The sequence below is a fragment of the Drosophila sechellia genome, chromosome 2R (genome assembly GCF_004382195.2).
Source record: "Drosophila sechellia strain sech25 chromosome 2R, ASM438219v1, whole genome shotgun sequence".
Lineage (NCBI taxonomy): Eukaryota > Metazoa > Arthropoda > Insecta > Diptera > Drosophilidae > Drosophila > Drosophila sechellia.
Window position 1 is genome coordinate 9,257,665 of NC_045950.1, and position 27,037 is coordinate 9,284,701.

A 27,037-nucleotide genomic window follows, 5' to 3' on the forward strand; every position below is an offset into this window, starting at 1 on the left:
AAAGGCCAGAGTCCTTCGACTTTCAACTATCTCTTTATCTCCATTTCAGCTCGCTCCGCTTCCATCAACATCGCTCGCATCCCGAAAGCTGAAAATCCAATAAGGGATGAGCTTCTGCCAGCAGACTGGTGAAAGTTTATTAAAAAAAAACGAAAACACTTCGCACCCAAAGTGGCGCCAACTGACAGCTTAGGTCACCACCCACCACCCACACCCGTCAGCCCAGTCACCCAACCACCCACCATCCAAACACAACAATGCCCCCAGGATGTCAGGCAGTCAGTCAATTGTAGTTTTCGTGGCTGTTACTCAAAGTTTTAATTACACAGTCACTGCAAGGGAGCCGATCCCCCAGGCGGTGGGTGGCCCTTGGGTGGTTGAGCCTTGGAACAGCCGTCTACAAGGCCACTGACATTCGGGTGCTGTCAATGGAACATCAGCCCGGTCTTGTCCGTGCCTGCTGCTCCATGTTGCTCCCCGCCAGATGTTGCCCGGTTTGCACTTGTTTCTGGCCAGTTGGCAATGTTCTGCATGTGCATCATCCTAATTCGTGGGCGGCGGGGAAGGACATATCACCCACGGCGGTGCTATGAAGAACTTTACTAGGAACTGAACATAGGACTTTGATATTGTAAGAGTATTAAGCCAGCACTTTAAACACAAAAAACGATGACGACGAAGGGGTTATTTGCACATATTTAACTAATTGAGTTACATTTTTTATTCAAAAATTAAAAACTAAAACAATTGTTTCTTTTGAACTTTAATGTAAGGATTATAAAAGATTAAACAGAATGATCATAGTTATTCATTAAACACCTTTTATTGAAGTAATGATTAAAATTAGTAAAAACACTAAAAAAAATATATTTAATGTCTATAAAGAAACACTCATACATTAATACTATAAGCTAAATGTTATATATATGTTATAAATATTTGGTATTTTAATGACAAATACATTTTCCTGATTTATTAGTTTATAAAAAGTATACATTTATTAGGTTTCTAAGTTGGACTTTGAATATCTTTCTTTAGCAAACTTTACGTAAACTTAATTTATTTTCCCCCAACTCATTATTGCAGTTTCTCGAGCGCTGGCCAAAAACTTTGCGCCATGAAAAGTCATTTGCCAACCATTGGCGAGACGTGCGATTCTCGTGGCTGCCAAATTCTTGGGGACTTCCGGCAGGGAGGAGTGCCAGGAGGAGCACCAGGAGGAGTGCCAGGAGGAGCACCAGGAGGAGCACCAGCAGGAGGAGCAGCTGGAGGATCCCTGGCGGGGGAATGTGTCGCGGTTTGTCAGCTTGGCGCGTCGCCCCAATGATGGAGTGCGGCATTGTTGCATTTTAATTGAAATTTCTTTGTGGACTTGGCGCGACAAAGCAGCAACAACAACAACCGCTAACGAGTGCACGGAATGATGGCAAATAAAAGCAAACAAGCGAACAACAAACAACCAGAAACATGGCGAAACAGTGTGCCAATGCCAAAGTGGCAATACATAATAATGAATGAATAAAGCGGGCAAAGCAATAACACCAGCGGGAATCTCTGTGACATATACCCTAGAAATACTGTGGGGTATGCTTACTATTTCGATGATTTTGCGACATTTACCCAAGATTCATTCATTTTAGATTATGTGTTTTACTGAATATCACCCCATTATCCAACGGAAATTATGTCTATTTGTGATTGTGTATTGTGGCAATTTGCAAACACTTAACTTATTTAAAATTTATTAATAATCGAAGCCAAAGCAGACCGCTTCAAGCACCTAGTTAGATTAGAGGCCAAATTACTTTGGTACACATGTCCGTTTTGTGACGATTCTATTAGGTATCGCTGCTGAAGTACTGATTTAACAATCGCCAGTGACAAGTCGAAAGATTGTTCAATCAGGCATTTTAAATGTTATTACCTATTATCTAGTGACTAATATCAAGACTGATTGTCGTTGGCGGTTCTTATCACTGGCTAATTCGCATATAAAGGTCTTCCTCATTCGCTGACAAACCCCCAATAACACTTTAACTAGCATGACGAACAACGTGGTAGTATTTCTACTGTGCGGTATTGTGATCATCAGTGCCGGGAATCCGAATAGTGACGATGTCATACCGCAGTTTCGGAATGTCAGGCAACTTAGGTCCTTGGGCATCGAATTTTCCGAATACTTTCGAAATATTTCACTGCAAGACTTAGGCGACCTGGAGTCCCAGTTTTCGAGTGAAGAGGATCAGCTGTGCTTCAGCGACATGAAGGCGCTGATGACAGGACTTGGAAGTGCTGAGTACTGGGCGTTGAAGAGTATGTGAAGTTTGTATAAAAAAGAGAACTGGACTTATCAATTATGTTTTTAAAAATGGCAGTGATCGATGCCTGGGGCTCCATTCCATCGGGTCTACTCGCCGGCAATTCGTACGACCTGGGAAACTTTGACGAGTGCCTGAACATCAGAAAGGAGATCATCGGCCAGAAGAGAACTATTCAAGGAAAGTACTGCTTCCTCTCGGTATCTCCTGCCAAAATTCTGGGGATCGAAAGAAACATCGGTAGCTTCAGAACAGCCACTTGCTTTCCTGCATCCTGCTCGGCGGTCAACATGAATGCGTTTGTGGATCAACTGATGAAGAAGTTACTCAATGTCAGTGTTCCCAGCTCAGCCATGACAATCAGCGAAGGCAGCTGCCAGACCAGTGATAGTGAGCCCTGGGATGGACTCACCATATTTATGATGTAGGTCCTTTAAAGCTTCATTCCACTTTGGGCTAACTCTTTTGTTTCCAGAGTTATTTTATCCGTAATGAGTTTCATAGTGACATTATTTACTCTGTGGGACTACTTTCTAGTCAAAGATCAGGGTAAGTTAGCCGCTAATAAGAGTCCTTGTGGATATTATATACTTTCAATCCACCTTCAGCTCAGCTTCCGGACATTGTGAAGATTTTTTCAGCTCGGGCCAATTCTCGAGCCCTATTTCGCGTTGTAGAAAGCCATTCGAATCCGAATGTAATCGACTGCCTTCATGGAATTCGCTGCATGTCCCTGATTTGGGTGATAACCTGCCATCAGTACTCAGTGACTCTTATTTCGCCACACATCAATTTGTTCAGTGCAGCGTTGGTAAGTGATATTCTACTTATTTGAAAATCAATTAAAAAGGCTTTATCGCTTTGCAGTGGGTGGAAAAACCATTTGCCAGTTTTATTCTGCATGGTTTCCTATCCGTGGACTCGTTTCTAGTGATTGGCGGCTTGTTAGTGGCTCTGATTCCATTGCGATTAATGGATAAGTAAGTCAAAATTGAGTGACAAAGTTATCCCCATACTAAGTGCAATTATCCGCAGGACCAAAGGCAAACTTAATGTGCTAATGATGTATTTACATCGCCTAATCCGCATCGCTCCACTTCTGGCAATGGCCATAGTGGTCCACATGAAGCTGATGCCCTTGATATCAAGTGGACCACTCTTTGTAGGTGGTTACATAGGAAACGCGGCTTGCAAGACTGGTTGGTATTGGACTTTGCTGTTCGTGAATAACTACACAGATGCCATGGTGAGTGCACAGTACTACTGCATCAGAAGAATATAACATATGTAACACTTCCAAATCTAGTGCATAGGTCAATCCTGGTATCTGTCGATGGACATGCAGCTGTACATTATCTCGCCGATACTGTTGATCTCCCTCTACAAATGGGGCAAGAAAGCAGCTGCTGGTATCTTCATTCTTATAATTTTACTTACCGCCTGTCTATTTGCCACCCTGATGGTCAATGGATATACAATGATGATCACGTAAGTCATACTTTTTGGTATTAAGATCAAGTTCTTACATAACCCTTTCTATCCAGGACTGCCTCTCCAGAAGCCATGCGAGATGGGTACTATGCAACCCATACTCATGCTACACCCTGGCTGATAGGATTCCTCTTCGGATACTTCCTGCATCTGAACAGAGGGAAGAAGTTCCAGCTCAGCTGGGTAGCCGTGTGGTCAGGATGGATCCTCTGTCTGGCCATGATCTTCACATCGATCTTTGCCCTGTATCCGCCGTCCAAGTTGTCTGGACCTGACGCGTCCACCTTGGCGGAGTCTTTATACTACACTTTAACCAGGGTGGGCTGGGCTTTGGCCCTTTGCTGGGTGATCTTCGCCTGCATTCAGGGATACGGAGGACTTGCCAATAGTTTCCTCGCCTCTCCGCTATGGCAACCACTCTCTAGGCTTTCGTATTCCGTTTTTATATGGCACATGTTCTTCATGGAGATGAACGCACGGATTACCAGAACGAGCACTTACTTCTCGGATTACGGAATGGTAGGTTTATTACATAATGATGATTTAGTGGCATCTAAAATACCCAATTTTCAGATGCTTAACTTCTGGTCGACCTTAGGGTTCACCTTGCTGTTCTCCTATGCATTGCATCTGCTCATTGAGGCACCAATTGGCGGACTTGACATTTTCCTGAGGCCAAAGGGAAAGAGCCCTCCTATCGAAAAACAGACATCTCATATTGATGATAAGGAGCCTAGGGACCCAGAAAAACTACTGGAACCTACAACTTCAACTGTAGATTAGTTAAATAATAACATCCAAATTCTGGTAACTAAGGTAGTTCATATAAAGAATTTATTATTAAAGAACATATTTTTAATCGTAACTGCCCACAGATAACACATTTCATTTGAATGCACCCAAGAAGGCTTCAAATCACAAGTGCCTTTTAAATTCGGAGTAATCTTCAACTTAATGAATCTATTTTTAATCAAGTATATTATCACATTGTGATCGTCACTTGAATAGTTTACTTACTTACTTGACTTGTTTAATCTCATTGAGTGGCCGACTGGAAATTATTAGTGTTTTTGTTATTCTTTTTTTTTATTAAATGTAGATAGACTTAGAAATAGTTGCCGGTATCAACTTGGTTGCCATGTATTTCCTAGTTCTTATTTCAAATAACAAAGTCAAACTATTTCTGAAAGGGTATTTCAAAGTCGTGTTGGCTTTGCTCGAACAGTCACATCAACTTTTTGGGGTCGAGGCTCGAAATCCGTCGCATTTTTGCGGCTCAACGCAAATATAATAATAAATTTTGCATATTGCCGTGGCTATTATTTTTCATAAATGAAACTGTTGTCAATGGCTGGGCCGCATTCACCGCCTACTGATGTCCTTTAATGGTTATTTTTGTTGTTGTCTATGCCTTTGTTGGTCCTGTTTTTATGCGCATCCTGTTGCCTTTTTGTCACCGTTTATTGTTTTTTGTTTTGCATGACCAAGGTTATGGGTGGGGTTGGGGCCTCGCGATGCGGTCACTTTATTGTTTGCCGGATACGTTCCGCCACATTTCGAAAAGTGCCCCCGGAACGCCAAAGGATGCCGACGAAGGAGCGGGTGAGTGGCGCGCGATGGAAACCACGTAATTTGCCGTCTGATGAATATTTACGACATGAAAGCCGCAAAAATAAACGCCAAATACACAAAGGCCACATAAAGCTATCCACCCCGCCACTTCGCCACCCACCGAGAGCCATGATGGATGGCCAGCCGGCTGAACCTGAACCCTATCCAACTTCCTTCCATGCCATTCTCCCCTCGGTCATTTATGTAAATTTGCTAAGAAAATTAAGCCCGAAATGAAGAGATTTGTCTCGGCTTTATTAGCCAAGATGGAGGAGCCTAGGAGCCCGAAGTTCAGCTAGGAGCCAGTCCAGCCCAGCGTTTTTGGTCCGGAAAATATCCCTCTGGGGAAACAAAACTGGAGCAGGAAAATCGCATGCAGTGCAAGAAATGTTATCTCAAAAAGGGGAGTTCTTTGTGTTTATTCGACCTATTCATTGTTCAAGGTCATATGTAAATATCTTTATTACGATTAAAGGAATCCAGGACATTTAAACAAAAAAAATGTTTTTTTTTAAATTAACTTTTGGTGATTGCAACACATTTTCTCTCTGTTAGTTTCCTGTGTACTTTATGGGCGTTAACAAGCCTTCTTGTATGTGTGGCCCAAATGAGAGGGCGTGGTGCGTTCCAGACTCGAAAATAAGGACAAAACAAGAGGCTCACGCTCGGAAACACGGATGCAGCATGTCTCATGTTAGTATCTGTTTTTAATGGCAACTCCATTAGATGAGCAGGATCTGCCGCCCACCCAAGGCCGGAAGAGAGGTCCTGCCCCGCCCCCCGAGCTGCCTATAAACACTCCTACGATGCGGCGACTGCTTGTCCAATAAATATTTCATGTCTGCCCAGAAGGGCCGTCCCACAGAATCCCCCATCCGCACCCAGCTCAAAAATTCGTAATGCGGATGCAGACAGAGGAAGCTGGGCATGTGGATGTGGAAACGGAAACATAATGCAATTCACAGGGCCAAATGAAGGGCTTAATGCATGTATTCATTGCCTCGATGTTTACCATAGTATGGAATGCAATACGGCTGGGGTTGTCCGACAATGGCCCCCAATTTAGAGATTACAATTATTCTATTAACAGTTTGCATAGGGATAAGCAATCGCCGAAGGAAACAGACCGGGATCGCAATTAATTAATGTGCTTATAGCTTGTAATCTAATGTAATAAGCTGGCTTATAAGTCATCAATTTTGAAATGCACTACAGTTACTGGATAAAAATCAAAACTTCCAAATAATTAATTGATTGATTCTGTGCTATTTGAGGTCCGAACCAGCTAACTAAATTCCTAAAAAAAAAACTATGCACACGATATGGTCAGAAGGCCAATGTATCAACTATCAGATACTTCTTACTCAGATTTTTTACGGCTTTGGCGTGAATTTGCCATTAGAGTTCAAGAAAGGTCAAAAACGTAATATTTTCCAACTGTAAGGTCCTTTTTTAACTCCTTGCTTTAGATTACATTCTTGTAGGCTCAAGTTGTTACCTCAACTTAGATGATATAATATTTAAGATATCTGCGAACTGCAAAGTATTGTATAAACCATATAAAATCAAAAAACCCAACCATATCTGGGAAATCTATTTTTAATTAAATGTAATCCATGGTAAAATATAATATTAGTACTAGCCTACAGAAACAAGGGTCCAATTCACACCCTTTTTGTTGGGTGTGAACTCGCTGTGGCTCTTCCTATCACCCGGCAACATGATGGCCTATCTACATTGCAGAAGAGATCGAACTAAAGTTAGCTAGGATTTGGCATTTAGTGGAGTTGAGTTCAGTGTGTAGCATCTTCATCGATAGCGCTGAGTGCTCGTAAATTCTGTGAGGTGACCCGGATGCCTATTGCAGCTTGAGGAGAACGTGACCGGCGTGCCGTTTGTACAGGACCAGCGACATGTTGACCAGAAAGGGGGCGGCCAGCCAAAAGAGCCGTGTGCCGATGCCCGTGTCCTCGCGATGGAAGATTCCGGAGGCAGCTCCTCGACCCGTATTGCAGAAGGACTCCTCGCAGCAGGAGGTGCAGGAATAGAGCTTGGTCCGCTCGCCAATGATGATGCAGCCGGGCTCACAGTTGGCGGTGCATCGCCGGTCCAGGGACCACATCTTGGGCGAACTGGTGGAGTTCTCCGTGCTGGTGGTGTACGAAAATCGCTTGACCTGGCATTGAGTGGGTTATGGTTATTGATTTAAGAACTATAGATCAGATCCTTTAGCCACTCACCATGCAGATGAACTCCTCCCCCTGGCACTTCTTCATCAGTGCGGAATCGTTCCGGACTGCCACATCCACGCAGGCCTCCCCATCATCCATCGTGTGGCAGGCGAAGCACCACAGTTTGTTCACCCTTTCGATGGCTGCCGCCGTGCGGTGAATGTGCCCACTGGTCAGAGAGGTACTCGGTCCGGGTCCGGGTGAACTGGTGCCCGTCACTGGACAGCGGAGATGACATGGAAGATGTTATTGATTTTTCTACGCCAAGGTCGCCCTGTCGCAGGACTCACCATTATTCACGCAGGCCGTGAACACGATGGACGAACTGGTCAGCAGGAAGTAGAGCAACGTGACGAAGGGCCGGATCATCCTGCTTCTGGCCACCCAATCCCTTGGCTAATCTAACGTGGCCCGAGGTTCTCTTGTTTACGTGCTCCTCATTCCGTGAACCCCACTGCTCGCCATCTGACACTTGGACCACGAATGTCAGACGCAGTGCAACAGGGGAAGGACATGCGCAGTGGCTTCCGTAAGTAGTCGGGATGCAAACCAGGATTTTCAGAAGTATTACTTTTTCCTATCGATAGATAGATACCGCTATTCATAATATTTTTATGTGATTTTCGGACGACCAATCGAAAAAGATTCTTTTATTTAAATATGTAATCTACTTTAAAAAATAGTTGTATTGCTGGTAAATACCATTCCCTAAAATACTAATGAAACACCGGATCCAGATCTCAGAGTCCGCAGTCCAGAACCCAACAGATCCCATCAGTTCCCTCCATAGATCTTGCCAGATCCCGCCATATCAGTTGTTTTATTACATTTATACATAAATGGTGTATTTATAACAAAATAAACAAGAGGCATACCCGATAAAACAATTTTAATAAACATGCATACAGCATATGAGAAGCAATTGGACAGGATAATTTGGCGAGCGCATCATGTAGATCATGGCCCAGAAAACTGGGAACTAGTAGAGGCGCAGGTACTGCAGCGCCTGGCGACTCTGCATGGGATACAGCTCGCCCACGTTGTAGAGGAGGTCCACCACGTGGGTGGGTCGCAGCATTCGCCAGGGCATGTACTTTAGCGTCTTCTTGTCGCAGTGCACATCCTTCTCCGGCTCCAGCGGCAGTGGCAATTCGTTGTACAGCATGCGGCCGTCCACACTGCGTTGCAAGGTGCAGGGCAGCCCGATCTGGTCGGCCAATCCCTTGAAGAGGATCGCCCGCTCGAACTGGCAGCCACTGCGCACCATGCCCAGTGGAATGAAGTTGGTGTGCAGCACGTGGCGCAGTTCTTGCAAGTGACAGCGGACCGTGTTCCGGCAGCACTCCTCCGTTGAGTTAAGGTCCAGAATCTTGAGATTCTCGCCCATGACGGCGTTCACCGCCTGGGCGATCAGCTTGCTCCGCTTGGCCACGTTCTCGAAGTCAATAGTGCGACGCACTCGCTCGGGATTCTCCACCAAGCCGTGCATCTGGAAAAAGTTACAATAAATCATATGTATATGGAAGTAATGACAGGATGAGGTCAACCCACCGCTAGTGTCTGATTGAGTGCCTCCAAATACTGCGGCAAGTTGTTATCTCCAGGTCGCTTACAGTAGCCCCAACCTTGATCGCCAGGCAAGTCCGTGATCGTGCTCAAGCAGCGCAGCGGCACGGCGATCACATCGTTCTGATTCGGCTTGGGACGATCAAAGTTCATTACCAGGACGGCATCCAAAGGCGAGCAATCGTTGCGCAGAATGTCCTGAAATTTGCGGAAGTCCTCAAACTTCCTGCGCGACACATAGAAATCCTTGCCGGCCGTGATGTCCGTGAAGGTGAGGCAATTGCGAATGGCGAACTTCATCGTGGGACACTTGGACAGGATGCTCTCGATGGCCGGGCCCCAGGTGGAAATGCAGAAGGCGTGCTTCTGGAAATCCAACAATCTGGAATAGACGAATGGTTCAAGTACACTCGAGTGACAAGCAGATTATATCTTACACTTCCATGATCCCACGGTCGATGTAGGCATCTATGAACTCGTTGAAGCGTGTGGTCTGTAGAATGAAGTTGGTCACCGATGTCTTCACCAGATTGGACAGGGACTTCAGGGCCCGCTTCATGGAGGAGACTATGTAGTTGGCCAGCAATGTCTCACGCACTGGAGCCTCGTCGATCAGAGTGCACAGGCACCGGAAGATGTTGTTAACCAGGATGGAGTGGGCAAAGGAACGCTGCAATCACTTCAAGGTAAGGTTGGGAGATACACAATAATCTTAGACTAATCACCATTAGAAGCTGGGCAAGCTGCTCGGTAAGTGAACTATACTCGCCGAGGATCGTGCGGTATTCCTCCTTTTGGGCCAGGCTCTCGATGATCGTCAGCAGCGATAGGATGAGATCAATAGACAGAGTGGGCTGTCCCTGCGCAATGACCGCGGTAAGAACAACAGCGATGTCCTGCTCCTGCAACTGGGCAGCTGTCTCGCGAAATGCAGCCACAAGGAGACGGGACAGAAACTCTCCCGCCTGCTCCCGAGCCTTGATGGCCACGTCCGGCGACATGAGGATGGCCACCAGTTTGCGAATTGCTCCCTCCTGATACGCAGCCACAATTCGACGCAGTGCTTCCGGATGGTGTGACATGCGATGGAGTCCCTGGATGACGAAGGCAGCCGGAGCCGGCTTGTTCTGCATTAAACAGGTGAGGAACATGTCTGCGATTTCAGCCTTGTGCATCCTTGGTAGGAACTGCTCGTACTGAGCCGTCTCAGCGAAAATCGATATGATGGTGCAGCGCATCTCCAGCGGCATGAGGTCCATGTGATTGCGCACCTGTTCGACAACCTGGTCGAACAGGTTCTGCTCGAAGAACAGCTTGGTCATCTTCTCGGATCGCAGAGCTGTGGCCAGAACCTCGATGACATCGGCAGCCTCCGGCCCCTGTGGACTCTCGCAGAACACCTTGACCAACTGCTCCAGCACGAAGTAGCAACGATTCAGTGCTTCGAAGACGCTATCGTCGCCAGTGTCCGCCAGCAGAGTCTTCAACGTTTTAAGGGCCGCCTTGCGGATCTCCTGGAACTCGTTGGTAACCTCACAGATAATACGATCCACCGGAAAATCCGGCTGAGTTGTAAAGTCCAGCATTTGATCTGCACTCTGGACTAGCAGCATCCGATGCAGTGCCTCAATCGAGTTGAACACGGTGTCCGGATTCTCCGAGCTTATGAACACCAACTTAAATTTCTCCAGGAACTCGGTGGCCTCGACAATGCCATGTGCCATCTGGGGATCCTTCAGGCACACATTGAGTATATACGTCAAGTACTCGATGCAGAAGTCGTCCACCTCTTTCATGTAAAATCTGCACGCTAGCTCCAGGATCTGATCCGCTTGTTCTGGCTCGTAGGTGGACATGTCCGTGTTGTCCAGTAGAGCAGTGAGTAAGTATAGAGCAAAGCGACGGATCATCGTGTTCTCCGACGCGATGAACAGATCCTTCTCCAGCAGCAGCTCCAACAAGCGATGGGCCTTCAGCTCCAGCACATTCACATCCTGGCGGCGGGCAAAGTCCGTAATGTGGCTGAAAATGGTCAGCAGGACGCACTCCTCCTTTGAGCTCAGGAGGAGCAGCGCCGTATCCAGCTTCTTGATCGGCACACTCACTTCCGTGAAGGACTTTTCCTCGGACTTGGTGCGATCCGGGTAAGTGGACTTCGCCTCGTAGACGCGCTTCGATATTCGCGACATGTTTGAAGAGATTTCGCGCGACACTAGGCTCTATTAGTATATTTTATATATGAAAATAAACATTTATCAAATGACAATTTCTCTCTAGCTAGCTTTTATTTTAAATATATGATTTTGGCACTACATTACGATTTCGTTTTTTTCTTAATTTGCGCCTTAATTTTCTAATTTTGAGCCTGAAAGTATGCAACAATATACATTTATTGACTGGTTAGTAATGGTGTAAACCATAATTGATCATCAGTTTTCGGAATTCGGAAAAAGAAGTTCCGAAAATCTGGAAATCTTTGTGTGGGTCAGCGTTTTTGTATACATAGCCGTAATTGTGCATCAAAACCTAATACGTGTCTGATATTTAGCATAAACGTACATCAACCCCTTTGGGTAATTTCTTATCTGCCAGCTATATTTTTCATTTGAAAGTTAAATATTTGTTTTGTAGTATCCCCTTCCTCTTAGAAACCCACCCTTTGTAAAATCCCAATTGCCGCATCTAGAAAATGATGAGTAGAGCAAAAAATCGTATACTTGATTTTAAATATGGCTTTAAATGCTATGCTAATTAACAGTTTATATAAAAAAATGAATAACAGTTATACGCTCAGTTCACCAGCTTTAACGCAGCAAATGATGATATTAATATCATTATTTAAATATCGGAATGTTTGTTCAAACGAAAATGTGTGTGTACACATAATTCCGTTAAATTTAAAATGGAGCAGAGCCATCGATAGGCAACCTTCACACCTATCGATCTTAACACCAGAAACACACTAAAAAATACATACGCATCATTTGAATTTGACAAGCGAACGGGGGTGGAATGAAGAAAAAGCAATAACGCGACGCTTGTTTGTTTCGCCATCGTTTGATGCAATTTGAAAACAGTTTTCAAGATTAAACCGTAAAAAACGGAAATCTAGTATAGGCTGCGGACCACATAAAACAGAATAAACTATTCGGAATGGCCAAACCAAAGGCGAAGGCGGGCGAGAAGGAAAAACCCACAACCAAGGCAGCGGGAGGAAAAAAGCGTCCGGCGGCCACCAAAAAGTCTAAAAAGGATGGTGAGAAAGAAAACGAGGATCAGATCGTGGCCCCCACCTCCGACGCATCCGCGGAACTTATGTACGCGATAATGCGACAAGCCGAGCTCAAGGAATCCCTGCACAAGCGCTACTCAAAAGAGATGCAGCAACTGTACGCAAAGGTGAGTGGCGTCAGAATTCCTGTATGTTAAATCTGGGATTTCACGGTGTAACACTGTTCATTTCTGACAGATGGGACACGAGTCCTTTCGCAAGGCCTTCATCAACGTGTTGAAAGCCGTCCTGGGGGCTGAGGAGGGCAATGAGAACGCCAACATGGCCCTCAACTTCTGCGCCACTTTCGTCACCAGCTCAGATTCGGATGGTACTGAGCCCATGCTGGGCGATACCTTTCACTGGCTGCTTACGGTGAGTGTCTACTGTACCTACTGTGCTGTCGAATTGTGTTCCTTATGCTAGTGCCTTGTTTTCTCCGCCTCACAGACCTATTCGAGCAACCCGCACATACGTTATCGCATCTGTTACTTTGTGAATCTCATACTTAAAGAGCTCGGACCCAATGCCGCCTTGGATGACCACCAGTGCGATGATATACTGGAAGCAATGCTGGACCGGGTGAAGGATGTGTCCGCCAGTGTTCGCAAACAGGCCGTGTTGGCCATGCAGCGCCTTCAAAATCCAGACAATCCCAGCGACGTCGTCGTGGGCGCGTACATGTACCACCTCACCTCCGATCCCTCGCCCAACGTGCGTCAGTGCATCATCACGTGCATGGGCCGAAATTACATTACTATTCCGCACATCCTGGAGCGGCTTTGGGATGTCGATGAGAAGGTGCGCCGACACACTTACGTCAACATGTGCAACTACCCGGTACGCTCTTACAAGGTGGCCCAGCGGCTTACCCTGCTGGAGCAGGGACTTAACGATACATCGGCAACCGTGCGCAAAACAGTGATCAACTTCATGTTAAAGACGTGGATTGAATCCTACCAGCAAAACTACGTCTCTCTGATAGCGGCTCTCAAGCTGGACTCGAATGAAGAAGAGCTTCTGCGCTTCCGACGCGTGGCCAAGCAAATGCTTAGAGTGATCTTCGAGCAAACGGACCTACGGCAACTCATCGATCAACTCCCGTTAAGCGATGACTGCGAGCTGCACCGCTGCATCCCACACGATTCAGTAACCGTAGAGCTGTTGTTATATTGGCAGTGTCTTAGCGAATATATGGAGACGGAAGCGCCTGAAATCGAATCGCTGTTGCCGGAACTCAGTGTCTTCTGCACCTATATGGATAAGTAAGTCACAGAATCTAGTCCTTACCGCCAGTTGGTATTAAATGTATTCCGTTTTGTAGATTCTGTCAGTTTCAAAAGCCCGATATGGACAAGTTTGCCCAGGTGGAGTTCCAGAACATGCTCCTCTCGCTGGTGGAGATATTAGAGACCTACGATCTAGGCGACGAGATCGGGCGCGGAAATATGCGTCTGCTGATCACTAATCTGCTAAAAGACTGCCTATTAGACCACAAGATCGTGCGCGTGCTGGTGCGCTGCATGGAGCAACTGATCACTGATACTAACGATCGTATACAGTATTTTATCGAGATCATATACGAGTTGTGTGAACTGAACAACAAGCAGAACGACCTGATTCACGATCGAAGTTTGATCAATAAGTTGCTGGACGACTTGGACACTCCGCTAAAGATGAAGATCTCTTCCCTGAAAGTTAAAATTCTTGAGTTGGAAGAACTGGAGGGTAATTATGTGCGCCAGAGGGAGTACATTCGGGCGCAGTCCGTAAACGATGAAAAGATCGCTGTCACCGAAGAGTACACCGAACTAATTAGGCCGCTGCTGGAGAAGCACGGCGTGATTGAAATGCCCGCCCGCCCGAAGCTCTCCAAGCAAGAGCGCGTGCTGAAGGGTCTCTACATCTCCTACTACATGACCGCATCGCCGCACGTCCACAAGCTGACGCCAAGTCTTTGCCAGCTGTACAAGGACTTCATTTGCCGTTACCTACCGTGCGCCGAAGTAGACATCTTTGAGTGGTCCATTAAATGCGGAACCACCTTTAGCATTTTCTACGAGTCCTACAGCAGGGAGGTCTTCGAGGTGGTGGTGGTGCAGTTTTGCAAAAACAACAACGTCCGTCTGTGCGAAGCGTCGGCCAATTGCATTTTGGAGCTACTGGATCGCTATGGTGTGGATTACTTTAACGATCTTAACCAGACCGGATGTTCACTGTCAAAGACGAAGCGGCGACAACTGTACACGATGCAGGAGCTATACGATGACGACGATGGCAGCCAGTCGCAGAACAACGAGCAGAATAGTGACATCCTCGTGGTACTGGGACACTATTTGGAACGAGTGCAGCACAGAGGTGTGGGGATGGCAATCGTTCGCGGCCTCTGTCGCTTAGTGCTCCGAGGCCACGTCGACGATCGCACGGATGTGATGGAGCTACTGCTCAAGCGGTACTTTAACCCAAACACCGAGCCCGTTATCAACCAGGTGCTGGGCTTATTCTTCGAAGAGCTGAGACGCCTGAACAAGCATAATCTCCTACAGCCGTGCTTCCTTCCCACCGTTTGGACCTGCAACTTTGACTCGCCGCTTCACGGCGTCCAACCCGAACACTTGACCAAGTTCTTCATCGAAATGACCGTGCAGGAGATGAGCACGCCACAAACGAATATCCACAACAAAATAGCGATAAGTTTTCTGCAATACATTCAAAACTACTTTACGGAGCGCAAAGATATGTGCCGTCTACTGGCCAAGGAGCTAACAAACCTCGCAATAAACGTTTTCAACGGTCCGGAGGTGAAGGCTGAACTACTTGCTCTGGCGGAGAATCTGATTGCTGTAAGTACTCTTTTGTGAATCCCTTAATATTCTGGGCTTGCTTACCTGACTCCTTTTGATTTTCAGAGCGAATTAGATCCGCGCATGATCAAGTGCATTGAGAACTTCAAGCTGGTGGTAAACGGCAGTTTCAATCCGCCACCTCGTCGGAATCCGGATGAAGGCGAAAGTGATGAAGAGTATGAAACGGCTACTGTGACCACCGCAGAATCGGAAACTGCAGTGCCAGCACAGTCGCAAGCTCCTGTTACCGAAGAATCTCCGAACGATGTGACGCAACCTGCTGCCATAACCGCAGTAGACGCTACTGAAACTCCAAAGGCAGCCGAACCGCCAGTGCCAGTCCCGGAACCCATTGTAACCACCTTTGGAAAAGATAACATTGTGGGAATACGTCACCTGCGTCGCTCAATGGCCATAAGCCATTCAGAAGCCGAGAGTTTATTAGGACCGCAGTCGCCCAATCCAGAGGAAAGCACTGAGTCTGAAGCGGTAGAGACATCCAAGCGAAATTTACGCCAGCCACAAATGAGACGTCGCCTCGAAATGGCAATGGCCCGGTCGTCGAAGACACCGGAAAAGCAGCTCTCCACTGAGGAAGAATCATCCGACGAGGAGATAAGCGAAAGTCCAAATGCCGCAAACAAGGTAAGCGAAAGGCTCTTCTTCAGACAACCACAGTCTTTAACATTTAATTTCTCTTTAAGTCAAACGATTCAGAGGTGATCGAAGCATCGCCCACTGCCGCCTCACCCAGTCCCAAAGGAGGACACGAAGCCAGCCATCTACGCATCCGCTCGCTGCGCATCAGAAAAGCTGTCAGCACTTCCATATCCCAGTCCACGCCCAACCCAGTTAGCAAAGTGAGTATGAGGCGCTTTCGCTTGCAGCTCTAGGCACTCCCAAAGGACATACGCACCACCTACTCGCTGTTTAGTTTAAGAGAAAAGTTGCAATCGGCATTAACAATCAACAAATGTTTTTAAAACTAAACACAAATTGTAGTTTCCTTTAAGAGCTTTAGAATTAGTTATGCACCACTTGCTTCGCTTTGCAATTGGAAAGCTGTACTATAGAAAGCACAATAATCTCACATCGCAGAAGGGTATTTTTTACATTATTTTTTTGTTTTAATTATCATCAGCGAAAGGTCGTTCATCTGGAAACGCCTCTAAGAAACGGACGGAAAAGAGTGCTGAGACGAAGTCCGTCAGATTCCCACGCCCGATCACTACGGTCCAGTGATTCAACGGCTCTCTCTTCGCCCCGCGTTTCGCCGCGGCGGAAGCAGCAACGCCTAGACAACAGGAATACCCGCCGACAGCAGATGGCCAAAAACACGAACAGTCCCACAGACAGCACCTCATCGATCAAGGAGAACCAAGTACCTCCTGTGATTGTTATTCAGCTGGACTCGGAAACAGAGTCAGAGTCTGACGCTAAACCAGAGTCAACGAAACCCAAAAAGACGGTCAAGAAGACGATATCTCTAATACGATCCCGCCCCAGCTCCAGCACCCCAAAGGTGACCACGCGAAACGAGGCGCGCGCGCAGCGGATAAATTCCAAAGTCATGACCCGTAAGCGGATGTCCCTCGAGATGAACCTCAGTGGCGGCCAACTGCAAGTGTCCACGCCGAAGCGCGTGACGCGGGCAGTGGCTTTGTCCATGAGCACGGACGGCAAGCGCAGCAGGCGGAAATAGCGTCAGCCCAAACTCATTCTGATAGTTTCACGTTGTGTGTTTTGTGTTCGTTCGTTAGCGTTAAGTTGCGTACCCGTTTGTTTGTGTAAAATATGTATAAATTATGTAGTAGTATAAAGTTTAAATAAATCGTTAAATAATTTAACATGAAAATTTCTGATGGCCGTATATTAAATGTTTATAATTTATTGAAAATGTCTACATATGTGCATAAATGTATATTTTATGCTGGTTACTTGCATGCAGACCAAGCATGCGTGAATAAGTACATGCTGAGATTCTATAGATCCGAATGAAGGCAGCCAATGCCGAGCAGTGATTACGTTAGTTCCAAATTACTTAAGCCTATCCCATGCTTAGCCTACAAATTAGAAACGATAGTTATGAGGTTAAGGCAACGGCGGTCGTTGAAACCAGATCAAGGCGATCCAGAAGTGGGGGCCGGCCTTAAAGGAGTATTTAAAGTTTAAGGCCATTTAGTTTGTGGGCCGTTGTGTGTAGATCCCATTCGTGCTGCTGCAGCGCCTCGAAGGAGGCTTCCAGGCTGAGATTGGCCTCGCTAACCAGGTTCTGCAACTTGATGAGCTTGATAGACTTGTGCACGTCCCAGTTGATGAACTCCAGGGCACCCAAGCAACGATTGGGCGTGCTCTGTGAAATAAACAATTGATTAGATGATATCTGCTTCTTAATGCACAGTGAACTCACATCTTTGCCGAGCACTTTCACCATGATACGCACTTCGTCCGAGTCCACGCCTCGTTCGCAACCCTTGGGCTTCTTGTCAGAGAACTCCAGCAAATCCTCACAGCTCACCGAATTGGAATCCGCCAGTCGGGCGGCGGTGGCGGCAAAGTATTCTGCTTCAGTTTGGGGCTTGGCAGAAGCTCCTCCTGGTTGGTTGCTGGTTAAGCTGGTTTCGGCAATGGACTTCCTGTTCATGGCCATGTTCACGGAGGCTCGAACCTTCTTAAATAGGGCATTTCCAGCCAGCTCATTGTCCACACTTGAGAAACGACTCACTTCCGTCTCTGTTGACGGCAACGCGTCTGGTTGGCTGTGCTCCGATTCCAAAGCGCTGCAACTGCTGCCTGGAGTGGCAGTGCGCCGACTGCTCTCGATGTCCAGGTTACGAAGTTCGTCATCGTTCACATACAGGCCGGATATCTGAGTGGCCTCAAACTCTGCGTCTTTTCCCTTGTTGTAGTGCTCCTTTTGAATGGAAAAGTTGTAGAATCCGTCGGTTACATCCGGCGACTGCAGAATGCCCTCCTTACTGGTGTCAGCTTCCAGGATGGACTCGAACTGCAGCGAAGCTTTATCCGTTAATCCGGCAGCATCCGCGGGTGTTAGCTTATCCAAGTTCTGGTAGGTGTGTGCGGATTCCTTACCGACTGTCGGCATGTTCTCGTATTCCCGTTCCGAGGATAGCGATGGACGTCGCATGCCACTCGGCCGGACAGCAGCCACTACTTCGATGGCTCGTCCTGGCTGTGGCTGGGAAGAGGTGGAGATCTCCGGTGATTTCCCAGCCTCGTCACCAAAGTCCGTCAGCTTGCTGAGGGTGCGTTGCAGACCGTTGGCTGGGATTATCAACGGATACTTGCGCACATGCCGCTTGGTGCTGGTCTTCACCTGCTTTTTGCCCTCGCGCGGCGGCAAGGGTATGGGATTCGGCGACTCCGGCTCCGGAAGCTGTTCTGTCGGCTGTGCCTCGGGAAACTTGTAACTGCCGTGGGTCATGTAGCTGGGACTCTCGCAAGCCTCCAGCGAATTCGAGTTCTCGTCATTGTGCCGACTCAAACCGGCGGCCAGTTCCGCCTTGCGCACCCGCTGGGTGGCACCCCGAGTGGGCAATGTCATTGGGCGCTGCGACTGGTGAAGGCTTTGCAGATCGAACTCGTCGGTGTCCAGGTGGCGGAGCAAGGTGGCAGCCGGACTGGGACCAATGTCCAGCAGGGCCTTGCGCTCGATCAGGCTGTTGTAGGCCTCCAGTCCCTCCTTGCCGATCAGTGACTATTTTGGCGGGGTGGGAATAAAGTGAATGGAAATGAAATTGTACAAAATGATAATGTAGGGATACAAAACAATAATAACTAAAGCATAGGGGAAATGAATGAAGCCCCTCAAGAAGCAATCGCAAGACCCAACGCCAGAAATATTGAAATTCAGAATTAGTTTTTTTATTGAATCCCTTTAAATATGCACAACAATTTCGTTTTTGATTACCAATTAACTTGTTTGGTTCTTAGAATTCAAACTCTTTTGTTTTTTAAATAGTTGTCGCTTAGTTAAGTGTAGTTTAGTTTACTTTTGGGGTTTCTTCTATAATACTCGAGTAAATTTTGGTTTTAATTTTAGTTTAATGTTCTCTGGGTTGAAACGCTTCAAACGCATAGTTTAGAATATCATGTTTCGCAATGCTTACATTACGTCCTTCGTACTAAATATTTGTATACATATAATTAGGTTGATTTAGATTTAGGTAGGTGTATATATAATCTGTATATAATATTCTCATTTTAATGTTATCCATAAATGCATAGAATGCGAAAATCTTTTAGTAAGTTTAATTCATATAATATATTCTTAGTGAGGTTATCAAAAACGTTCGACACTTTGCAGCCGTCGGCAAATCAATTGAAAGTTATTTTAGTTTTGCTTTCCGGTTTCATTTTGTTTAGTATTCCAATGCTTGACTCTTCAATCTTCAATCTTAAAGATACTTAGGGTTCGACACTCTAGTTAAAGTGAGTGTAAATGCTTCTCTTGGTTTCGGTATCGTCTAACTTGTTTGGTTTTGGTTTAGGTTTTTGCTTTTGGTTTCGCTTTATCTTTGGTTTCATAAAAAATGCAAGCGTCAGGATATGGCACATAATCCGATCGAATGTCTTTGAATGTGGACAAGTTGTGAGGATTGTCAACAGTTTTGTGTGGGTGACTGTCTGTCTGTCTAGTTGTTTTCAGTGTCTGTGTGTGACTTATAACTGCCGTGGGCTCTAAGAACTCAGCTCTCACCGGCAATGGATAATACCCTGTCTAGTTGGATTCCCCTCAAAAAGTGTAGGTGTTTCGTGTTTGTCGTGTGCCTTGCAATACTGTTTTCGACAACCAAGCTCTTGTGGGGTTTCATTTTATAAAATTCTTGAACATTTTCTATTCCGTTTGGAAGCCATTATCTTTGTTATATATGCTAGTTTGTAGTGAAAAGTTGAAGAAACGTTTGGTATATTGACGTAAGGCTATTAATTTATATTCTGTTTGAGAAATGCGGAGAAAACTTTCGCGGTGTTAGCTTTTTCAAATTAGATAAAGTTTGATGAATTAGGGCCTTTTACAATAAGTTACAGAAGTCCAAATCTAATTACAGACCACTATATTTCCACATACTTTATCGAACTGGAAAAAGAAAACCGCTTTTATTGATACAATAGAGTTTAGCTGTTGGTGATGATGAACCGTGTGATAGATGATGTAATGGAAGTTTGGAAGGTATGCAGCTGATCTGCACATCATTATTATCTGTTCTGAGAGGTCTTCGGTGTTTTCCTATAAGGCACACTCTCATCTCGCTTCAAAAAATTCAAATCCAAAAAATATATAATCTATTCGCTGTAAATACTTCTACAATTTACTCTTCGACGCCAACACTCTACGCTCCCTTCCTCACACACAGACAGTAGCACAAACACAACATCGCCAAGCTCCTTGCGGAGCATCCATTCGTGACCACGGCTTTCCGGATTCAATTCGCATCTCTCCATCGCCATCGCCTAATCGGACATCACATTGCCAAACAGTAAATTGAGAACGTATTTCAGCATTTTCCTTAGTTATGGAGCCGGACTGGGCGGAATTCGCGGCGCCACGAACTCGCGCCGGAACTGGAACTCATCCTCGCTCTCGGTGCTCGACGAGGAAGAGCTATCACTAGATTTTCGGGTCGAAACTGCTCCACCAACCGCTGCTGTGATAATCGATGCTGTGGGCAGCGACTGCTGCTGGTGCACCTGTCGCCAGTGCATCTCGTGCTGCTTAACCGCCGATGCATGTATCTTCTCCGGCCAGTGGAATTCCGTGGGTCGCTGGGGCTTCGCTACCTTCTTATTTGGCGTCTGAAGGGAGCCCACAGAAAGCTGGCGCTGTTTCAGTTCTTCGGGCGAACTTCCCACGAAGTTGGTGGAAGTGGGACTCTTTCCCGTCAGACGACTAATATCGAACTCGTGCAGAGCAGCTCCACCGCTCATTGGTCGCTGTATAGAGGTTCCGGCTCCTGGCCTGTAGGTGGCCTGCACTGCCGACGAAGCAGCTGAAGACGAGCCCGACCCGGATCCGGGCAATTCGGATCCATTCCAAAGATAACTGGGCTTTTGACTAGAACTCAAATAACTCGCTTGGGCCATGTTGTAGTTATTGCCCGGACCACGACCTCCAAAATCGTAAATGCGCTCGTCGTATTGGAACTGCTCATAGCCACCACCCATGACACCAGGTCCTCCTCTGTGAAAGCTGCGTCTTTGCCCGCCAATATTATAGTGCGGCGCCGATTTGATGCTCGAATTGGATCCGTACATTTGTCGAGGTGAGATGATAACCTCACGTTCGTCGTGGCATGCGGACTGCACCTGTCGATTCATTCCCGCCCGGCGCCGTCTTCCCAACGACGAATTCGAGCTGGCCCCCACTCTGGCGCGGATGTCGCACTCGGAACGGGCCAGGTTTGGCTTGACAGGCTCCTCGCCGCTGGATGAACTCGAGTCCAGGGTCATTGGGTTGTAACTTAATCGCCTTAGAGTACGAGCTCTGATCGAACGGGGCTTATACGAGGCGGAGCGTCGTGGCAACGGCGGCTGCTGCTCCAACCTCACTTGTCGCTGGATCACGCCCCTCTCCCGCTGGGGCGGTTCAGAGAGAACCGGTGAAATGGGATGGAAGCTCTCATTGAATGATGTTGAACGCTGGCGGTAGCCCTTGGATCCCATGTAAACAGAGCCACTGCTAGCATTCAAGCCCATTCCGGACTTAATGGGCGAGGCGCTGGCCAGCATCTGCTTGGTGGCCCCGTTTCCGAATCTCTCGTAACCGAGCTCATCCTTGAGGCTGGCATATCCTCCTGACATAACCACTGGTGGTGCGCTAAACAGGGGCTCGCCTTTTAACGGAAAATGAAAACTTTCTTGAGGGCTGTAGCTGGACTTTTGACTGCTACGACGCGACAACGAGATGTTGGTGTCGCGCGAGGCGAATCCCGTGTCTGGAGTGCTCGACCGTTTGTCATCCATAGGCTTGGGATCGATGGGGGCAGCTGCGCTTAGCTGGGCCTGGTTATGCATGTACTGAAGGTGCTTGTCCAGGTGACTAGTGGCCGCATTAAAATCGAACATGGTTTGCACGCCGTTGCTGTAGCTGTACACCGCTGACTTTAGGCTTCCGGTAGCACTGCTGATCCCGTCGTCCAGACTGGCCATGTGCGGCAGCTGGTCGTTAAGAATCGTGTCGTTGGAGTCGCTTTTATCTAACTCTGTGTAGGTGTGCATGAAGTCCAAGTTGAGCGCTTTCAGTGTGTTTTCAATGTCCATGATATTGTCGTCAATACTCTTCGGCGGCTGTTCATCCGCGCACTCACGTTCCAGATTTAATGGCCTGCTAAGGATCTCGCGCGACTTTTGAAATAGAAAATCGGAGCTCTCCTTGTCAAAGATGGGTACACGTAGATCGGTGCTGTTTTTGATTTCGCTCAGCGAACGGAAACGCTGCTCGGTTCAATGGAGGAGCAAAACGAGAAAACAACCAAAACAAAATGCCAAACGCAAACGCATAAGGGGAAATGAAAGGGCAACGATGTAGATGAAGGAGAAAGAGCAAAGTATAGACAAAACTCAAGGATTAGAATCCATTTTAGAACCGGAGATCGGTGGCATAGCAGTACTGGGTAACTAAACTGATTGCACTCTTTAAAGGGCTCACCTGTATATCCGGAATGCTCTGCAGTTCCTCGGTGAAATTCTTTTTCTTGGAAAAGGGCGAAGCATTGCCATGGGTAGGCGTGTGGGCAGAGCCGCTGGCTCCTAATCCACCAGCCTTGTCACCGCTTCCGTTATTACTCAAGTGCGGAAACCTAAAACTAAATTTGCGCTTGGGACTGTGGATGACAGGTGTCTGATCAGAGACCAGATCAATCATCGACCTAAAACAATAAGCGTTTTAATTAAAGTTTATTTAACAAATATTTAGAGTGTCCAACTCACCTAGCACTAATTTCGTTGGCTATCTCGATGGCATGGTTGAGAATTTTTTCATCCTTCACAGAAATAGGTTTCACAGTTCCCGACGATTTCTTTTTCGAGAGCGTGGGCAGCAGTCCATGGCCATGTTTATTACCATTGGTGTCACCACTTTTTTGACCCAATTTGGCGGACATTTCCGTAATCTCATTTTTGCTGTTCACATGATCAAATCCGGGCGACTTGGGATGACTGCCTGTAGCAGCGCTTATCGATCCAAACATCGAGTTAATCTCGTCTAGCAGCGAGGGCCCAAAATCCAGCTTGTCAGCCGCTATCTCATCATCTGATATCTCGTGGTATTCATGAGGATCATCTACAATACTTCGAGAGGTGGGACGCCAGCCCGTTTCCGAATGGACACTCTTCCCATCTGCACCATAGTTGTTGTTGTGCAAGCCAAACTCCAGTTCATCGTCTCCTCTGTTAAGAAAGAACGGATTTGTAGACCCGCTCGCAAAGTCGAATGAACTCTGGCCGTTGGTGGCTATCAGCTTGGGCGTGTGTTCGGCGGATGGAATGAATGTGGGGTTCATGGAGGTACCCATAGCTCCTCCGCTGTTGGCACCCTCTGGGAAATACCCGCTAGCAGTCTGAAGAGAGTCGGGACTCGTGGGTGTGGGCGGCAGTAGGAGAGGTGTTTGTTCAATGTCCTCCGAGGGTTTGTAGGGCGTCACTATCTGCTTGGGCACGTGATTGTACTGAAACAAATAATAAACAATTACATATTAGTAAACGGAAGGAAATTGACTGGATCACAGGACTCACACTCTGCGAACTTCCTAGGAATGCGATGTCTCCAAATGTTGCTCCGTCAATACCTACGTGGCCGGTGTGCTTAAAGTCGTTCTGTGGCTTCGATATCATCTCGGTGCGCAGCTTGCGCTTGCTGATTCTGTGGTCACTCACCCGGCTAAATGAATCACGCGTGGAGCTGGGCAGACCTTCGAGGAATGCCACAGTGTTGGAGGGGTTGAAGTAGCCTGTCTTGCCAGTGCTAAGCACTCCTTTCCAGAAGGGTGTGCCCGTGTTGCGGTCTAGAACGCTTATAATATCGCCCTGGCGATAAAGTAGATGGTCCTTTTTGGGTTCTGTGCAATTCACTACAGCTTTAAGCTGCTCTGGCTTCATATCGGGCAGTTGGTCATAGATTTCACCGAACCGCGGTCGCTTGGCAGCATCATCCTGCCAGCACTTCATCATCAATGTATAATACTCGCTGGGACAGCAGTCGGGCTGTTCAAGCCGCTGGTAGTTGGGTGCATCAATGGCCTCGAGGATCTGCAAGCCGGTAAGTGCCGCCCAGGGCTGAAAGCCGTAGGAGAACATTTCCCACAGGCACACTCCAAAGGCCCACACATCTGAAGCGTTGGTAAAGCGCAGATAATTGATGCATTCCGGCGCACACCATGCGATCGGCAGCTTTAAATTTACGTTGAAGTTGGTCTTGTAGTAGTCCTTGCCCACGCCCAGTGCCCTTGACAGGCCAAAGTCGGAGATCTTGACCTTGTCCTTGCTGAACACTAAAATATTTCGCGCCGCAAGGTCTCTGTGGATGAGGCGCTTCTGTTCCAAGTAGCGCATTCCATTACAGATCTGTAGGGCGAACTCACAGAGCGTGGGAATGGTGAGGAAACTGACTCTCAGCCCCGAATCCTTGAGACATTCCAACAGTGATCTTAGATGGGCGAGCTCAGTGACCAGCATGAGCGAGTCAGTGGCCAGGACAACGCCGTATAGGCGCACGATATTCTCGTGCTCGATGGAATGCATAATGGCCGCTTCCTTAAGGAACTCCATGGGATTTGACTGCATGCGCTCTCGGCACAGGCACTTAATAGCCACTTGGATCTGTCAAAGATGGACGATAACAATTTTGAAGTTGGTCAAAACTGCTCTGGACTCACCCGTTCGCTGCCATTGGACCAGACTCCCTGTTGGACGATCCCAAATTCGCCGGTTCCCAACTGTTTGTTTACACTAATGGAGTCCGCCGGTATTATGTGCTTGTTGTTGGGCACCTTGCTCGGAGAACTGGCTCCGTTCTTGGCGGCCAGAGAGGAGCATGCAGAGGCACTACTGCCATCCAGCGCCAATTGACTTCCGCCGCCGGGCGCCTCTTCCCGCTTAACCATAGTGCCAGGCGCCTGCAGCAGACGCTTGATCTTGCTGAGGTAGCTGTGGGGAAAATGCTTCTCGTAGAACTTACGCAGCCTCCGGATTTCCGGGCGGGAGAGCCCGATGAAACGTAAATCCTCGTCCGCTGCATACTTAAATTGGGCCGCGTTCGTTATTTTCAATTCGTTTCTGCGGGGAGTAAAAATTATAATGAGTTAGTTCGGTTGAAGACAGGGGGGAAGTGCTTCCGCTTTTTGGGTCACTCACTTGACGGCATTGTAGTACTGCTGCAGTTCGGACTCAGTGAGGAATTCGTATAAATCAATTTGTGGATACTCTGGAACGGAGGAATGTACAAAAATAAACACATTAAGATCGTGGGTATATATTATATAGATACTATATAAGCGACCGCACAAGACCAAATCTCGGGGGCCCTTATCTTTGAAGTGAAGAGCGAGTAGGGGGAATACCCTATGCAATAAATAACTTCTTTAACGATCGATCCGCCAACGCAGATGGTTTTTTGAATATGATAAAATAAAACACACACATCTCCTGAATACCCAAAAGTTCTGCCCCCGTCCCCGCTCCATCTCCACCATCCTCTCACAGGAGTACGTGAGCACATTGACACAGAATTCCGATTGCCTTATTTTATACCCTACACTCACTCTCACTCACTCTCATAAAATGTATACAACCCTCACACACCTCCTCTTGAAGGTGAGTTTTTCGGAAGTTTTATGATTGAAGAAAACATTTTTCGTGCTACTATGTCAAAATATCTAACTAGATGTGCCACTCCAATTGAATCCTAATCAGAAATTAATGTTCATATTAAGTAATCCATTTGGGTGGATAAAAGTTAAACTTCCATTGTCGTACTGTTTAATACGTCGAATTAGTCTGATTGATCCAATTATAAATTATTTTAGTGTCATAGGCAAACTAAGGAAAGAAGAGTATCTGATAGTCGCGTCGCCAGATTCGAAGGTTCTTTCTTGATGTCGCTGCACCCGCATTTGTCATCCGGCTGCAAGGGGCCATTGTTTGTCCTCTCCGGAGTTGACACAGTGGGTGGGCAAGGGGTAGGTTGGAGTGGGAGTGGAAGCGGCACTGGGATGCGGGGTGGAACTTAAGCAACAAATGCATGTACACAGATTGCGGAGCTGATATCGTCCCGGGAATTTCATGGGCGATTACTGAGTCATTCGGCTTGGGACCGGGAGCTCGCTCTAGTTTCCGGTGCCGCCCCGATTCCCGTTCCCTCTAATCCCGGCCGCACTTTCCCGCAGGACTTCGCTGTCCTTGAATATGCAAAATAAAATCGATCGGCCAATACATACACGCACACACACTCGCACACGCAGGCGGAAGCCTCGTCGCAACTACGTAGCAGGAAACTGCAGTTGGAAGTCGTTATTCTTGCACTTTTCACATGTCACCAACGAGTTCATATTATTACCCGCACAATAAGACAATTTTCCAGTTTAAAACAGCTCTTTTTCTGTCAAACTTACCCATTTTACACTCGCGTGTGCGTCTGCATTGTTTTTTGTTTTTTTGCTGCAATAAGTATGACCGTCACGCGGAGTC

The 27,037-nt window shown here is 47.1% G+C and overlaps 5 protein-coding genes across 6 annotated transcripts; 2 read left to right on the top strand and 3 right to left on the bottom strand.

Annotated features, from left to right (window-relative positions):
* The first annotated feature begins 2,042 nt into the window (after positions 1–2,042).
* On the top strand, positions 2,043–5,256 carry LOC6608938 (nose resistant to fluoxetine protein 6). Its single transcript, XM_002033616.2, has 10 exons — positions 2,043–2,313; positions 2,376–2,742; positions 2,794–2,867; positions 2,927–3,129; positions 3,186–3,298; positions 3,354–3,564; positions 3,625–3,806; positions 3,863–4,328; positions 4,383–4,625; positions 4,685–5,256. Exons 1-9 carry the CDS (start codon positions 2,043–2,045, stop codon positions 4,590–4,592), a joined length of 2,097 nt encoding a protein of 698 aa, XP_002033652.1. The 3' UTR covers positions 4,593–4,625; positions 4,685–5,256.
* Positions 5,257–7,003: 1,747 nt separating this feature from the next.
* On the bottom strand, positions 7,004–8,126 carry LOC6608939. The gene is made up of 3 exons (XM_002033617.2): positions 7,942–8,126; positions 7,661–7,869; positions 7,004–7,596 (listed from the first exon to the last, which is right to left on the bottom strand). The coding sequence occupies exons 1-3, from the start codon at positions 8,018–8,020 to the stop codon at positions 7,279–7,281; spliced, it is 606 nt and encodes a 201-aa protein (XP_002033653.1). The 5' UTR covers positions 8,021–8,126; the 3' UTR covers positions 7,004–7,278.
* Positions 8,127–8,523: 397 nt separating this feature from the next.
* Positions 8,524–11,461, bottom strand: LOC6608940. Its single transcript, XM_002033618.2, has 4 exons — positions 9,943–11,461; positions 9,655–9,887; positions 9,203–9,599; positions 8,524–9,140 (listed from the first exon to the last, which is right to left on the bottom strand). The coding sequence occupies exons 1-4, from the start codon at positions 11,404–11,406 to the stop codon at positions 8,631–8,633; spliced, it is 2,604 nt and encodes an 867-aa protein (XP_002033654.1). The 5' UTR covers positions 11,407–11,461; the 3' UTR covers positions 8,524–8,630.
* A 909-nt stretch (positions 11,462–12,370) lies between these two features.
* On the top strand, positions 12,371–17,189 carry LOC6608941 (condensin complex subunit 3). Its single transcript, XM_002033619.2, has 7 exons — positions 12,371–12,616; positions 12,687–12,863; positions 12,939–13,753; positions 13,813–15,331; positions 15,398–15,979; positions 16,039–16,194; positions 16,476–17,189. The coding sequence occupies exons 1-7, from the start codon at positions 12,371–12,373 to the stop codon at positions 17,034–17,036; spliced, it is 4,056 nt and encodes a 1,351-aa protein (XP_002033655.1). The 3' UTR covers positions 17,037–17,189.
* Positions 17,190–27,026, bottom strand: LOC6608942 (activated Cdc42 kinase-like). Of its 2 annotated transcripts, XM_002033620.2 has the most exons (8): positions 26,962–27,024; positions 25,706–25,775; positions 25,228–25,627; positions 24,089–25,171; positions 23,285–24,021; positions 23,004–23,223; positions 17,745–19,052; positions 17,190–17,687 (listed from the first exon to the last, which is right to left on the bottom strand). In XM_002033620.2, exons 1-8 carry the CDS (start codon positions 26,963–26,965, stop codon positions 17,496–17,498), a joined length of 4,014 nt encoding a protein of 1,337 aa, XP_002033656.1. In that variant the 5' UTR covers positions 26,966–27,024; the 3' UTR covers positions 17,190–17,495. The 2 variants fall into 2 exon arrangements, with proteins under 2 accessions (XP_002033656.1, XP_032571686.1); XM_032715795.1 differs by lacking the exons at positions 17,190–17,687; positions 17,745–19,052 and adding an exon at positions 19,198–22,789 and having other exon boundaries at positions 26,962–27,026.
* Positions 27,027–27,037: the final 11 nt, after the last annotated feature.